This window comes from Pogoniulus pusillus, chromosome 20 (genome assembly GCF_015220805.1).
Source record: "Pogoniulus pusillus isolate bPogPus1 chromosome 20, bPogPus1.pri, whole genome shotgun sequence".
Lineage (NCBI taxonomy): Eukaryota > Metazoa > Chordata > Aves > Piciformes > Lybiidae > Pogoniulus > Pogoniulus pusillus.
The window spans coordinates 9,079,864-9,092,850 of NC_087283.1; the positions used below are offsets into that span (position 1 = coordinate 9,079,864).

The 12,987-nt window shown below is 51.9% G+C and overlaps 1 protein-coding gene across 9 annotated transcripts in view; it reads right to left on the reverse strand.

Annotated features, from left to right (window-relative positions):
- Positions 1-80: 80 nt before the first annotated feature.
- The window catches only part of KIAA0513 (KIAA0513 ortholog), a 29,839-nt gene continuing 16,932 nt past the window's right edge, over positions 81-12,987 (reverse strand). For 6 of the 9 annotated variants that reach the window (XM_064160067.1, XM_064160066.1, XM_064160064.1 and 3 more), the window contains exons 2-14: positions 12,045-12,526; positions 11,141-11,240; positions 10,780-10,853; positions 10,577-10,647; positions 9,589-9,796; positions 9,122-9,162; positions 8,509-8,587; positions 8,113-8,190; positions 6,467-6,496; positions 3,636-3,716; positions 3,032-3,126; positions 1,271-2,914; positions 81-1,162 (exon numbers count right to left, since the gene is read on the reverse strand). In XM_064160067.1, coding sequence (XP_064016137.1) covers positions 2,865-2,914; positions 3,032-3,126; positions 3,636-3,716; positions 6,467-6,496; positions 8,113-8,190; positions 8,509-8,587; positions 9,122-9,162; positions 9,589-9,796; positions 10,577-10,647; positions 10,780-10,853; positions 11,141-11,240; positions 12,045-12,382 — 1,245 coding nt within the window. In that variant the 5' untranslated portion in view covers positions 12,383-12,526 and the 3' untranslated portion in view covers positions 81-1,162; positions 1,271-2,864. The remainder of the gene's footprint in view (positions 1,163-1,270; positions 2,915-3,031; positions 3,127-3,635; positions 3,717-6,466; positions 6,497-8,112; positions 8,191-8,508; positions 8,588-9,121; positions 9,163-9,588; positions 9,797-10,576; positions 10,648-10,779; positions 10,854-11,140; positions 11,241-12,044; positions 12,527-12,987) is intronic. The other 3 variants (XM_064160071.1, XM_064160070.1, XM_064160073.1) reach the window with 3 other exon arrangements.

The window sequence follows — 12,987 nt, forward strand, 5'->3', positions numbered from 1 at the left end:
GCACCAGGGACCACCGATGGTGGAGAAGGTTCATGGGATCAAAACACACCACAAGGACTGAGGAGAGGGGGAACAAAAAGTCATCTTGAAGATAAATTTATTCCAATCTTTCTCTTTCTTACCCCAGTCTTCATTCAAGCCCAACCAGGAAGGGTTTAAGGTTGTTTTTTTGTTTAATTCTTTTTTATTTGACTTTATTTTTTTATATCTTTTCTTTTTTTCCTTTTTTTTTTTTTTTTACAAAAATACACATGCAAATAATATATTTTTTTTCCCTCACTAAGCTCTTTCCCCCCCCCCCAAACTCTTTTTTAGGTTGGAAAAGAAAGAACAGTAAAGAAACAAAGCTGGATTCAGGGGAAAACTGGAGTGCGGCTACTGGATGCAGGTTGTGGTACTGAGCTTTCTGATGCTCATGCTTCAGCAAAATGGGGGGGTTGGGGGGTGAGGGGCTGCTGAAGGGGACATTTGTGCATCTTAGTTCCCTCCTGCAGCCCCTCACCACACTAAAAACCTTTCCCCAATCATCCATTCCCAGTTTAGGTTAAACCTTCACCACACTAAAAACCTTTCCCTAATAATCCATTCCCAGTTTAGGTTAAACTCTCACCCCACTAAAAACCTTTCCCCAATCATCCATTCCCAGTTTAGGTTAAACTCTCACCCCACTAAAAACCTTTCCCTAATCATCCATTCCCAGTTTAGGTTAAACCTTCACCACACTAAAAACCTTTCCTCAATCATCCATTCCCAGTTTAGGTTAAACCTTCACCACACTAAAAACCTTTCCCAAATCATCCATTCCCAGTTTAGGTTAAACCTTCACCACACTAAAAACCTCTCCCCAGTAATCCATTCCCAGTTTAGGTTAAACCTTCAAAACACTAAAAACCTCTCCCCAGTAATCCATTCCCAGTTTAGGTTAAACCTTCACCCCACTAAAAACCTTTCCCCAGTAATCCATTCCCAGTTGAGGATAAACCTTCACCACACTAAAAACCTTTCCCCAATCATCCATTCCCAGTTTAGGTTAAACCTTCACCACACTAAAAACCTTTCCCTAATCATCCATTCCCAGTTTAGGTTAAACCTTCACCCCACTAAAAACCTTTCCCCAATCATCCATTCCCAGTTTAGGTTAAACCTTCACCACACTAAAAACCTTTCCCCAATCATCCATTCCCACTTTAGGTTAAACTCTCACCCCACTAAAAACCTTTCCCTAATAATCCATTCCCAGTTTAGGTTAAACTCTCACCCCACTAAAAACCTTTCCCCAGTAATCCATTCCCAGTTGAGGATAAACCTTCACCACACTAAAAACCTTTCCCCAATCATCCATTGCCAGTTTAGGTTAAACTCTCACCCCACTAAAAACCTTTCCCCAGTAATCCATTCCCAGTTGAGGATAAACCTTCACCCCACTAAAAACCTTTCCCTAAAAATCTATTCCCAGTTGAGGATAAACCTTCACCCCACTAAAAACCTTTCCCCACCAACCCATTCCCAGTTGAGGTTAAACCCAACATTGTACACCTAGAAATGCACCAGAAACCAAGGGCTACAGAGGGGAGAAAAAGAAGCCTGTTATGCTATTTATCTTATGGGATAAAGCTGAGAGCATGAGGAAAACTGGCCTGGTGCTCCCTGGAAACCTGGACTTGGCTCATAACAAGGTTTAGTTGATGATGAGCTGGAGGGAAAGTCTTGGGGGAAGAGAAGACAGTGAGATGAAGCCTAGAGAAGGAGGATGATTAATCCAACACCATGGTTGTTGCAGGAAACCAGGTGATGCTTCTCTGTCTCCTCTCCCAGCAATCCCACCCATGGCTTTATTCCTGCTGATCCAGGCTGATGATATGGATCAAACTGTGTTTTGTGCCTGCTCTGGGATCTCAAACCCAACAAGCAGCACAGGGAAGATTTCCCAAGGAAAGGATTTCCAGCTCCAAGGGAACAGTACATCAAGGATAGCAGCCTCATCTCTGCTTCCAACAAGCTCTCACACTGCCCATGTCCCCAGCCAGTGGTGACATCCCTGGATACATAACACAACCTCTGGGAGACACCCAGAGCATCCCTCGTCAGCTGCTCATCCCATCACCATCCTCAGCAGCCATCTGAGGACAAACCCATGTGTTGTGGATGTCCAGTGCCTCATTCCAGAGGGAGGCAGGTCAAACTGGAGGTAGAACCAACTGGTCTGTCCTGGCAGTGGCTTCCTTCAGTGTCTGGATGCAGCCACAGCAGCTGGATGTGGCCCATGCCATCACCCTCCAGCTCCAGCCTCAGTTGTCCTCACCCAGAGGGTGCCGGTTGGAAAAGGCAAGCAGGAAACTTACAGCCTTGGATTCCTCTGGATTTGCACCTCTCCATGGCAGCCTCAGAAAGGCACTGAGCAGCAAAGATATTTGGCAGCTCTGCAGCCACCACCACTGTGCCATGAAATACTGAAGACCACAAGCATCATATCACAGCAGGGGTTGAAGAGACGCCGAACCCGGTCCCACAAACACCCCTGGGGGCTGCAGCAGTCACTTTTTGCTTTTCCCTTGTGGCTTTTTGTTGTTGTGTTTGTTTGTTTGTTTGTTTTTAACTGACAAAGTACACTTCTGGGTCTGACTACTCTGCAAATAGATGAGGGGAGGTCTGCAGAGGGAAGGGGGGAGCTGTTTGGCTTCTATGTCTACAGGCTGCCCTGGTGCAGCTTGACGGTTCAGTGGATGATCATGCAGGTTTTATTGCAGCTTGTCTGGATGACTGGTTTTAAGTAGCCCAACTTCAGTTCCAGGTAGCCCTGGAGATAGATTTCTCTCCCCTCCCACCAGCCTCCACCTCTCTGCCACGGTGTGCTGGACAAGTGGCTATTCAGTAGCCATCTGCTCGATGTGGTCACTGAGCAGCTTGTATTGCTCTGTGGAGAGAGAAAAGGGCAGTGGGTAAGTGTTGAAACATCAGCCCACAGGCAGGTGGGCTCTATCCCTTCAGGACCTCGTGAAGGAGATGTATATCCCTCCAGGCTCATCTCTACCTTCATCCAAATTGCCAATGGTTGCCTGCTTCTTCAGGAAGTCACTGCAGAGCTTCTTGTTCAGGCCAAAGGCCAGCATGTTGTGGATGAAGGTGCTGAGGAAGTACAGAGATGCTTTTGATGAAGGCAGGGCCAAGCTGCCCACATTTTCTTCCCCCCTATCTTCCCCTTCATCCCCACAGACCCTAGTACTGAATACTGGGATGATGCTCATCTCTGAGACAACGTGCTGGGACCATGTGGTGGCTGGATTTTCTTCCCCTTACCTTTCTCTTCCTTCCTACAGACTTGTACTGAGACCCTACAGACCCCTGTACCGAGTTCAGGGATGGCTGGCCTGGTACCCTGTTCTGTCCATGCATGGACAGCATGCTGGTACCCTGTTCTGCCTGGGATTTCTTCCCCCCCCCCCCATTTTTCTTCTTCCCCACAGCCCCTGGATGCTGGGGTGATGCTCAGCTGCGGGACAGTCCCTGTGGTGCCTGGATTTGTGACTTTAGGGGCAGGAGCACATCCCAGGGAGCACCCCCTGCACCGCAGAGGATGTTCCCAGTGAGCTGCTCTGAGCAGCTGACAAGGATGCAGGTGCCCAGGCCCAGCTCACCCCAGCTGCCCGAAGGTGATGTTCTCATTGAAGCGGAGGCTGTCGTCACGCTCCTCCTGCGTCATGTGGCACCACTTCTCCCTGCAAGGCACAAACCCATTGGCACTGCTGTCAGCCCAGGAGCTCCCACCTGCATCCCTCCCTTCCCCAGGTCACACTGCCTGAGGACAGAAGGGCACCAAGAGCTGCTCAGCTGCAGGCACATCCATCTGCAGAGCTCCCACCCTAGGGCAAAGCAAGAGGTGCCCTAGGAAAAAGTTGTCTTCAACCTTGGCTTTCTCCTGAAAGCCCTTTGAGAGCTTGTAGCCAGGTGGGGGTAAGTCTCTTTTCCAAGGAACAAGTGGTAGCATAAGAGGAAACAGCCTCAAGATGTGCCAGAGAAGGTTTAGGTTGGACATGAATAACAATCTCTTCCCCTTGAGGGTTGCCAAGGCCTGGACCAGGCTGCTCAGGGCAGTGGTGGAATCCCCACCCTTGAAGGAGTTTCACAGCCATGGAGATGTGGTGCTGAGGAAAATGGTTTGGTGGTGACCTGGCAGTAGTGGGTTAATGGTTGGACTCGGTGCTCTTGGGGGTCTCTTCCAACAAAAGCAATTCCATGATTCTATGAATCAGAGCTAGGAAAGAGCATTGGTCTCTCCAACATGGACTTTACATCTCTCACCTTTGGTGCCATTGCTTCTTAAGGGGGGTGACCAAGAAAGCATGGAGAACTTGCAGCTCTTGGGAATGGACATCTCAGTGGGGCTCTGCTGAAGGTCCCCATCTGGGAGAGGTACCAGAAGGGTGCCATACACCTCTCCCCCATCTGCATCCCTGAGCAAGTGACTCCTCAAACATACCTCCCTTCTGATAGCTTGGGGGGCTCCCATACCCCACCCTACAGTCCCAAAATTCCAGCACTGCCCTCAGCATGCCTCAGATCCACTGTGGCTCCTGAGCAAACAGAACTGCAGCATTGCCTTAAAGAAAAGAAGGGGGTGATTTAAGCTCTAGATGCTTGCAACCAGCTCGAAGTGATTTCAGGAGTCCCCCATCCAGGTGTCCCACTTGTCCTGTGTCACAGAAATGCCACTGTAGTGGTGGTGGTGGTAGCTCAGTGCACGCACACCAGGGAAACTACAGCCCCAGGGTGAACCCCTCCTCAGAACTCAGGTGAGGATAAAGCCAAGGATAAGAGGAGGAAAAAGCAAAGAAAAACATGAATAGGTAGAAGAAAAACAGCTCTATGGAAGAGAAGGAGGAAGAGAACACCAGGAGTGCACTGCACGCTTGTAGCTGGCGCTAGCTCTCCCTCACACCAGGCAGGATGGAAGGAGCTGTGCTGGGTGGAAATGGTGGCTTGGAAGTGGGATCCCATGGTAAATTCAGTGGGGTTAGCTGAGCCTTAGAGCATGTTTGTGTGACTGAAACTGGGAAAGGATGAGAGCCCAGTCAGGAGGAGCCTGGCCTCTCTCAAGTCAGCCCAGCTGGGGCACGAAAAATCTGCTGAGCTGAACCTTCAGTGACTGGGAGCGAGCTGCTTATGTTTATAGGGCTGTGGAAACTTCTGTGCTATGCTTCAAGAGACTTAAACAAACAAAACTAAACAAGGTTTAATGTCTCCCAGATAAAGCTTAGGGCAGCAAATAAAACCCACATCCAAATCTGGAGGCTGAAAACAAAAAAGGAGAAGAATCAAATGAAGGGGCTTTGAAATCTGGAAGCAAAGCTTCACAGCTCTCACTGGCCTGCTTACAGAAGAAGCACATTTGTAACTAGGTGGTTTTTTTTTTTCCCTTCCTGCCTTTTTATGTTTTTTTGAGGGAGGAAGGAGAGAGAAAAAAAAAGAAATTATCAAAGAGTCCAATAAAAATGTGCTGTGTTTCTGGCTACTTATGGGGACCAACACGCCTGGAAAGGAGGAAAGCCCACATGTGGCTCTGCTCAGACCCTTTGATCCTCATACTGGCGGTGCAGGAATGCGTGACCCCATGAGCTGTGTGTGTTGTGGTACCCAAGAAAGCCTTACCATGGCCAGTCACTGGTGAGAACCAGGCTGGTGAGACCAGTTTGGGGTACTTAGCATTCCTGATCCTTCAGCAGCAGCATTTCATCCCGCACAGCAGCACTGAGCTTTGCCATTTTCCACTGCATGCCTTAGCTGCACAGAAGATTTACTGCCAAGCTCCAGAGAACCCTCATCCTCTTGCTAAAGCCATCACTTGGAGTGATTAGCTCCAAGATGGACTATCCCATGCTCCAGCAAGAGAGGAGTGACTCTCCTTCTGCCCTGATGCCAGCTCGGGTGGATGTGGTTGGCTTTGAGCTTTGCAGCCCCAAGGACACGCTCACGACGGTGACATGCAGCCCCTGATTACATTTTTCTTTTCATCTAGAGATGGCATTGAAAAAAAAAAAGTATGGAAGGGCCAACTTTTCCAGCTGGCAAACGATCCTCAGCACCTCTATACAGCAGCAGAAGCTGGAAGCAAGCAGGAAAGACAAGAGAGGGGGATGCTTTCTCCGTGAAGAGACTCAGTTCACATCCAAAACCTGCCCAGGGGACCATTCCCCGCACAACCAACCAATTCCCACAGCAAAATATCACAGCTTGAAACCAGTCAGGTTGCTTGGTATAAAAAACACATTGAAGAGGAACCAGTTTAAACCTTTCTGGTCCTTTTGAAAGGCTGATGTGCACGAACTCAGCCATTCCTCCTGGACGGAGAAAGGGCCTTTCCAAGCCCCTCTGAAGCATATTACACCCCCCGCCCCCAGGGCAGGATTTGGACCTGAAGTGAGGTTCAGGCTCTGGACGCTAATGCACCGAAGTAGGGGGACAGACACACCTCTGCTCCTCTTCCTCCCCAGTGTTCCCTCTGGAGCGGCAGCAGAAACGGGGCCAACAACAGTGGTGTGTGAAAGATCATGCAAGACAGAGGGATGGAGGGGGAAGGAGAGAAGAAGGGATGGAAGAAGATTGTTAGAAGCAGAGAGGAAAGAGAGAGAAAAAGAGGAGTTTAGTTCTGGTTCTTTCCCCCCATCCCCTGCCCTCCCCACCAAGAGGAGACAAAGCCTCCCCTACTCTTGCTGGAGCCCCAGGAGGACACAGCCCAGACACCCCTGAGACACGCTGGCCAGTCCACAGAGGGTCACAACCCCATCCTCACAGGCCCTCAGGCCACCAAGCGTGTTTCCCAATCTTTCAAAGGCAGCCCACGGGATGCCAGCCTCCACCAACCACCTCCTCCTGCCACACGTTTTAATCCTCAGTCCAACAAGCAGCATCTCGCTTCATCCAGTGGCTTCTGCTATTCTCTTCAGAGGACTAAGGGGAGGTCACCATCACCTTCCAACTGCTCTGAGATACTGCAGGCTGCAGCTCTCAAAGCTCACTCATTAGCCAGGCTTGTTTCTGCAGGAGAGGCAGACTCAGCCATCAGATTAATTGGGAAAGGCACTGGGAGCAGAGAGCAGCTGCCGGTGGCGAATGTCCTCGTGAGACATTTGCTGCTGCTAATTTGGGGCTTAATCAAAGCAAATGCAGTTACGGTTCCATTACTGCTCGATAGGTTCTTTTGGTGGCTTGCTTGGAAAGGGAGAACAAAAAGCAAAAAAAAGGAGAAAGCAGAGGCTGATTGGTGAGCTGAGCCTGCCAGAGCAGCCCATGGTGGGAGCCAGGGCTCAGCCACGGCTTCACTCAGGACATAGGGAGGGTGGGTGAGGGCTGGCTGCTTCAGTAAGTGCTATCACTGCTCCAGAGAGAGGCTGCTCAAGTGCTCTGAGCTCAACGACTCTCACCCCAAGAGCTCAAAGGCTCAATGCACTGCCCAGGCATGCAGCAGAATGGTCCAGCTTTGGAGGAGTGAATTGCTTTGAGGTCTCATGAGCAAGACATGGGCACGAGTCTGGTGAACATCTTGCCCACCCTTGCACCCTATGGGCCCCCTCCTCCATGTGTCTGGACATCCAGCTGCTCCCTGCATGCAACCATCCTCTGACATGAGCAGTCCCTTCCCTTTGCAAGGCTTATCCTGATCCTGCCGGTTCTCAGGGATTACCACTATGTCACCTCCTGCTCTCATCCTTGCTGACTGCTGAGGTTGGTGACACTGCACCAGCAGCCTTACTGGGGACAACCAGCAGCCTTCCCTATCTGCTGCACCTCCCCAGAGGGTTGCACCAAGCATCTTCTCCCAGATCTACTTACAAACTTAAGCACCAACAGCCTGAACCCTGGCTAGGTTTTCTGGGCACACCTCAAGGCCTTTGTCCTTGCCAAAATGATGCAAAATGAGCAAGAAAACCTTCATGCTGCCAGATCTGTGAGAGGACGGAGATCCCACCTGCCCACCCCAGCAGATGTGCCGTCGGAGGTGGAAAGTTGGAGAATTTCCCCACAGATGGAAGTGGTTAGGGCTGTCAGGAGCAGGAGGGAATGTTGAGGGGCTGGAGGCGACATGGGGATTCCTTCTCCCACGAGGACATGTCCTACCTGGTGGTGGGGGACCGCTTCCTGCGCTCACAGTGCACGGCGTCGAAGAAGGCAGCGTTCCAAAAGCGCAGGTTGTGCCTGTAGGGTGGGAGGGAGGGAGAGGTTGGGAACAGCCCAATCCCTAGCCTGCCTCCAAGTCCTCCCAGGGCCAAGCTCACCCACTTCCTAAGGGCCAGGAGATGATTTGGTCCACTCTTGACCCAGCTCCCTGTGTGGCTGCAAACACACTCTCACAAGCACAAGGGATGTGCCGAAGCCGTGGCCACTGCTTTTAAAGGCAGCAGCAGTTTAAAAGCACTCATGAACATCTTGGGAATGTGTGGCCAAGGTGGACAAATCCCTTTCCCAGGGAGGCTAAGGCCTGGCAGAGGCAGGATTACCCCAGGCAGACTTTACCAGATGGGCTGCTGCTTCAGGTGCATGTACAGGTAGATCTTCTCTCCCTTCTTCTCCTCCTCTGGGCTCTGCACGGAAACTGTAAGGACACACAGTTACGTGATGAGGTCTGAATGACTCCTGCCTTCCCACCCCTACACCTCCTACCAGCTTGGCATCCAAGCAGCAATGATGGCAAGGTTGCCAAATTCTCATGCCAAACACATCCTCACCAACACAAAGAGGAGCTTTGACTGTTCTTTGTGTGCAGATATGAGCTGTGATTGAGGCATTGGTCTCCCAGGAGGACACTCAAGGGACTGGACCGCTGATATGATAGCACACACAGCAATCAGAGGGGAAAGAATGGCTGCCCAAGCCTTTGCTTCTTGTGCCACTGAGGACAAGATGCCACAAGATGTCCATGTGGGACAAGAGCTGTGATTACTCCAAAGCAAGGAGCTGTGAAGTCTCCTTTGGAGCAATTCTCTAGGAGCTCAGAGGAAACAGCATTGGTCCTTCCTGTCCTTGTCCCCATCCCACAGCTCTAGCAGTGCTGACCGTCTTGCACCACTTCCAACCCTCTCTCCCTCCCCTGGATCATGTTTAGTTCAGCCATGCTGGCTCCACTCACCTGTCTTCTTCAGCTTCTCCTTTGGTTTGTCCTCACCTTCACTGTGGCACAGAAATCAGTGTCAGCTCCCAGCTTGTGTGACAAAGCCCTGGCCCTCAAGGCATTGGGAGTACCTTCATTTGAAAGACCCCTCTGCCCCCATAATGTTGTCCCCAGGGCCAGGAAGGTGATTAAAAGACTGTGATGTCCATCCCAGTTAGATCCAATACAGGGATGAGGAAGAAGATCACAAAGCACCAGCACTGTCTCCTGGAACCACACCTCTCCATGCCCAAAGGACTGAGGACTCCCAGACTGTGAGATGCCCAACAACCAAAGCATGAAGTAATTGACCAAGCTAGAGACTGTCTTCCAGTGGCCATGGTAAGCCCTGGTTCATCCTGGCCCTATGACCAGTAGGTTTCTGGCTGGCCAACATTACAGGTGCTTAAACTCCCACCCAGCCCACCCAATGGAGTGGTACCCACTCGTTCTTTTTGGTGGTAGGACCCTTCAGTTTGGTCTCCAGGCCCCCGAAGAAGCCCTTGACGTTCTCTGTCTTGGCCGATGTGTTCTTCAGCAGCCGCTCGGCGATGTCCTTCTTCTCCGCCAGCCAACTGTTCGCCGACCTCAGGTACGAGTCGATGCTGCCTGTGGGCTTCTCCTTGGCCTCCAAGGGCAGCGAGTGGGCCTTGCCTGGGGGCAACGTGTCAGCAGATTAACTGGCCCCGTGAGTCTGGGTGCTGCCAGCTCCCAGCTACAAGATGCACCACAGAGACCAGCAGCCAGATGGAAACAACCCAGACCTCATCCCACATCCTGGAGGTCTATATCCTGGATAGAAAACTCAGCAGCCCTTGGAGAATGTCAAGAATGTCAGGAGGAGAGGGACAGGCTCTGCTCACTTGCTCCCTCTGATAGGAAAAGGAGCGATGGATGTAAGCTGCAGCATAGGAGATTCCACCTCAACACGAGGGGGAACTTCTTTACTGCAAGGGTCACAGAGCACTGGAACAGGCTCCCCAGAGAGGCTGTGGAGTCTCCTTCTCTGGAGACTTTCAAGGCCTGTCTGGATGAGTTCCTCTGTGACCTGAGCTAGATTGTGTGGTCCTGCTCTGGCAGGGGGGTTGGACTTGATGATCTCTTTGGGTCCCTTCTAACCCCTAATATCCTGTGAGGAGTAACCACCACACATCAAGTAATGGACTTTCTTCATTACATCCCCAGAGCTGGGAAACATCTGAGGATTGCCACTAGCAAATACTCTGGCTAGAAGCAATGACAAACCAGCACCAGCATGAGCTAGCAGCCTGGTGAAGAGCCTTGGTAGGTTTGCAGAACTTCTCAGCCATGGAGGCTCTTCTCCACTCAGTGCTGGAGTTAGCCAGTGTAAGCCAAGCTTGAGTACTCCTCCATCACCCTTCCCACACACAGGACACTTCACCACCAATCTTCAGCACAATCAAACCCTCTTACCCACATAGTAGTAGGTGAAGCACATGGTCATGAGGTTCTTGGCAGGGCTGAAATCATCCATCTGGTGACACCTGCCATGGAAGAAGGATTTGGTGAAGACACCTAGCAATGGCAACCCAAGGAGCCTTGTGACTGCTGCCCCTTCTCAAGCCATGGCTCTGATCTCAGGAGCCTTTGTTGGTTGCAACCCAACCTCAACTTACTCAAACAGCACGAGGGCGAAGGACTGCATCAGGCGGTAGAAGGTCTGCTCTGAGACGCACTTGGAGTTGCAGCGCTGGAGGCACAAAGCTCAGGGTTTAGCAGAGCTCTGCAGGGCAGCAGCAAGGACAACCTTAGCCCACCCACACTGAAACAAGCCTGGATTTAACCATCTGAAGATGCCAGTGCCTCTAATCACTTATCTATCCCCCTGTGATGAAGTTTCTCCCTTCTTCTGAGCTCCTGCCTTCCAAAAACATTGCTTTGGGCTATTGCTAAATTCCCCCATCCCAAGCCTCCTTCCCAGGCTTCTCCAAAGCCCTGGTGCAGGAACTCTGCCCCTTTAGCCACCTCTCTCCTTACCTGGGCACTCACGTATCTTGCAAACCACTCTCTGCCCTTCCCATTCTCACTGCTGCAGAGCTCACCAAACCTGGCCTTCTCCTCTTGGTCCAAATCCTCTCTGAAATAGGGGGAGGGGGGGAACAACAAAAAAGCTACCATTAAAGTTGAAGATGTGGCCAGAATTCTCCATCCAGCTGTGGCTCAGCTCCCCAACATCATTCCTCATGCTGGAAGCATCCCAGCACTGCGATGAAAGGAGGAAGGCAGAAGAAGATGGGAAGTGGAGCATCCATTTTGTCATCTTTTGGCTTATGCTGCTCTTTTGTTCCTCCCTGGCAGGAGGGAAACCAAAGGCAGAGAAAGAAGGAAAGAGCCAAGACAGCCCAAGCAGAAACTGAGCTCCAGAGACAGGCACTCTGCCTCAGAGCGAAAACAAGCCCTGGTGCTGCTCATCACGCTTGGTTGGCTCAATCCTGCCTGACACACTGAGCCACAGTGTTATGGAGACCACAGCGTTATGGAGACCACAGCCATGGGAGCTGGTGGGGGGGCTGCAGGATATTAGGAGGCAGAGTGAAGCCACTGGCATTTGCACCAGCATGAGCAGAGATGCTCAGTGTGGGATGGGCATTGGAGACACCCAGTGTGGTGAAATCCCCATCCCATGAGGGGCATCTGGCACGGGAAAGACAAGGAAGAAGAAGGGAGGGAAGCTGGAGGTGAAAGATAAACTGAGATGTGCCTGAAAGAGGGGTGCAAGTCAACCCACATCCCCCCACTTAGCTCCACACCGTGTCATGGCCAGGAGCAACAAGCTGCGGTAGCCAAGCCTGGCAGAGGACACAGACTGATGCTGAGAGTGGGAAAGCAGCCAGATCCCACCCTGCTGGCTGTCTCCTGGCAGCAGGCTCAGCTCACTCACCCCCCACTGAAGATCTTCTCCACGTAGTGCCTCATGAACTCCCGGCGCTCGGCCATCACCTCGTCCCGGGAGGACTCGGTGCTCTGGCTGGAGGAGAAGGACTCGTTGGAGGAGGAGCGGTGGTAGCCCCCCCAGTGCCTGGGAGAGTCCCCCATGTCATTCTCGCTGTCTGCAGACTCGGTGGCATCGCTCTCCTCCCCGGCGACATCCCCTGTGCCCTCCAGGTGCCCGTTGTCACCAGGGGCTGTGGGAGGAGAGGGCTCCGTGGGGATGCCGGTGGGTGTTTCGCCATCGAAGTCAATGAGGTTCCCTACAGGCACATCCAGAGGGGCCTCCATGGCTCTCCCGGGGGATGTGGTGGTGTTGCGGGGGTTTGCTCCTTGTTCTTATGTCCTCACTGGGGCGTCAAGGCCATCACTGGCAGGATGAGTTGGCTAAAGCAGGCAGGTCCTTCTGTAGGGGCAAGGGTTACCACAGGACATCTGAAAGACAGAGGGAGGACAAGAGTGAGGAGAGAGCCCCGGGAAACCACCACCACAAGTGTGGGCAAGAAGACCACAGGCCACCACCTACGATGTCCCCAGGATGCACAGCAGCAGCAGGGAGGGACAAGACGGAGACACACCAGGCAGACAGAGGAGGCTGCTCTCCATCAGCCCCCTGACTAAGCAAACCCAGGCAGCCCTCATGTGCTTTCTGCACCGCTCAGGTGGGGCTTTCATCCTTTTGCTCAGAAAAGAGAAAAGCTGAGCCCAAGCTCCATATGCTATATTTAGGATGTGACATCTTGCAGCCTGTTGGGTAAAACCGGGCCAGTGTGAGCCAGCAGCTGGCAAACACACTGGTGATTTTCCAAGGCAGCCCCAGAGAAGAATCCTCCTCTCAATTTCTCTCTGCCCTGCTCACAGGTCTGCCTGAGCCCATTTGGAAGTGGGATCTTCTC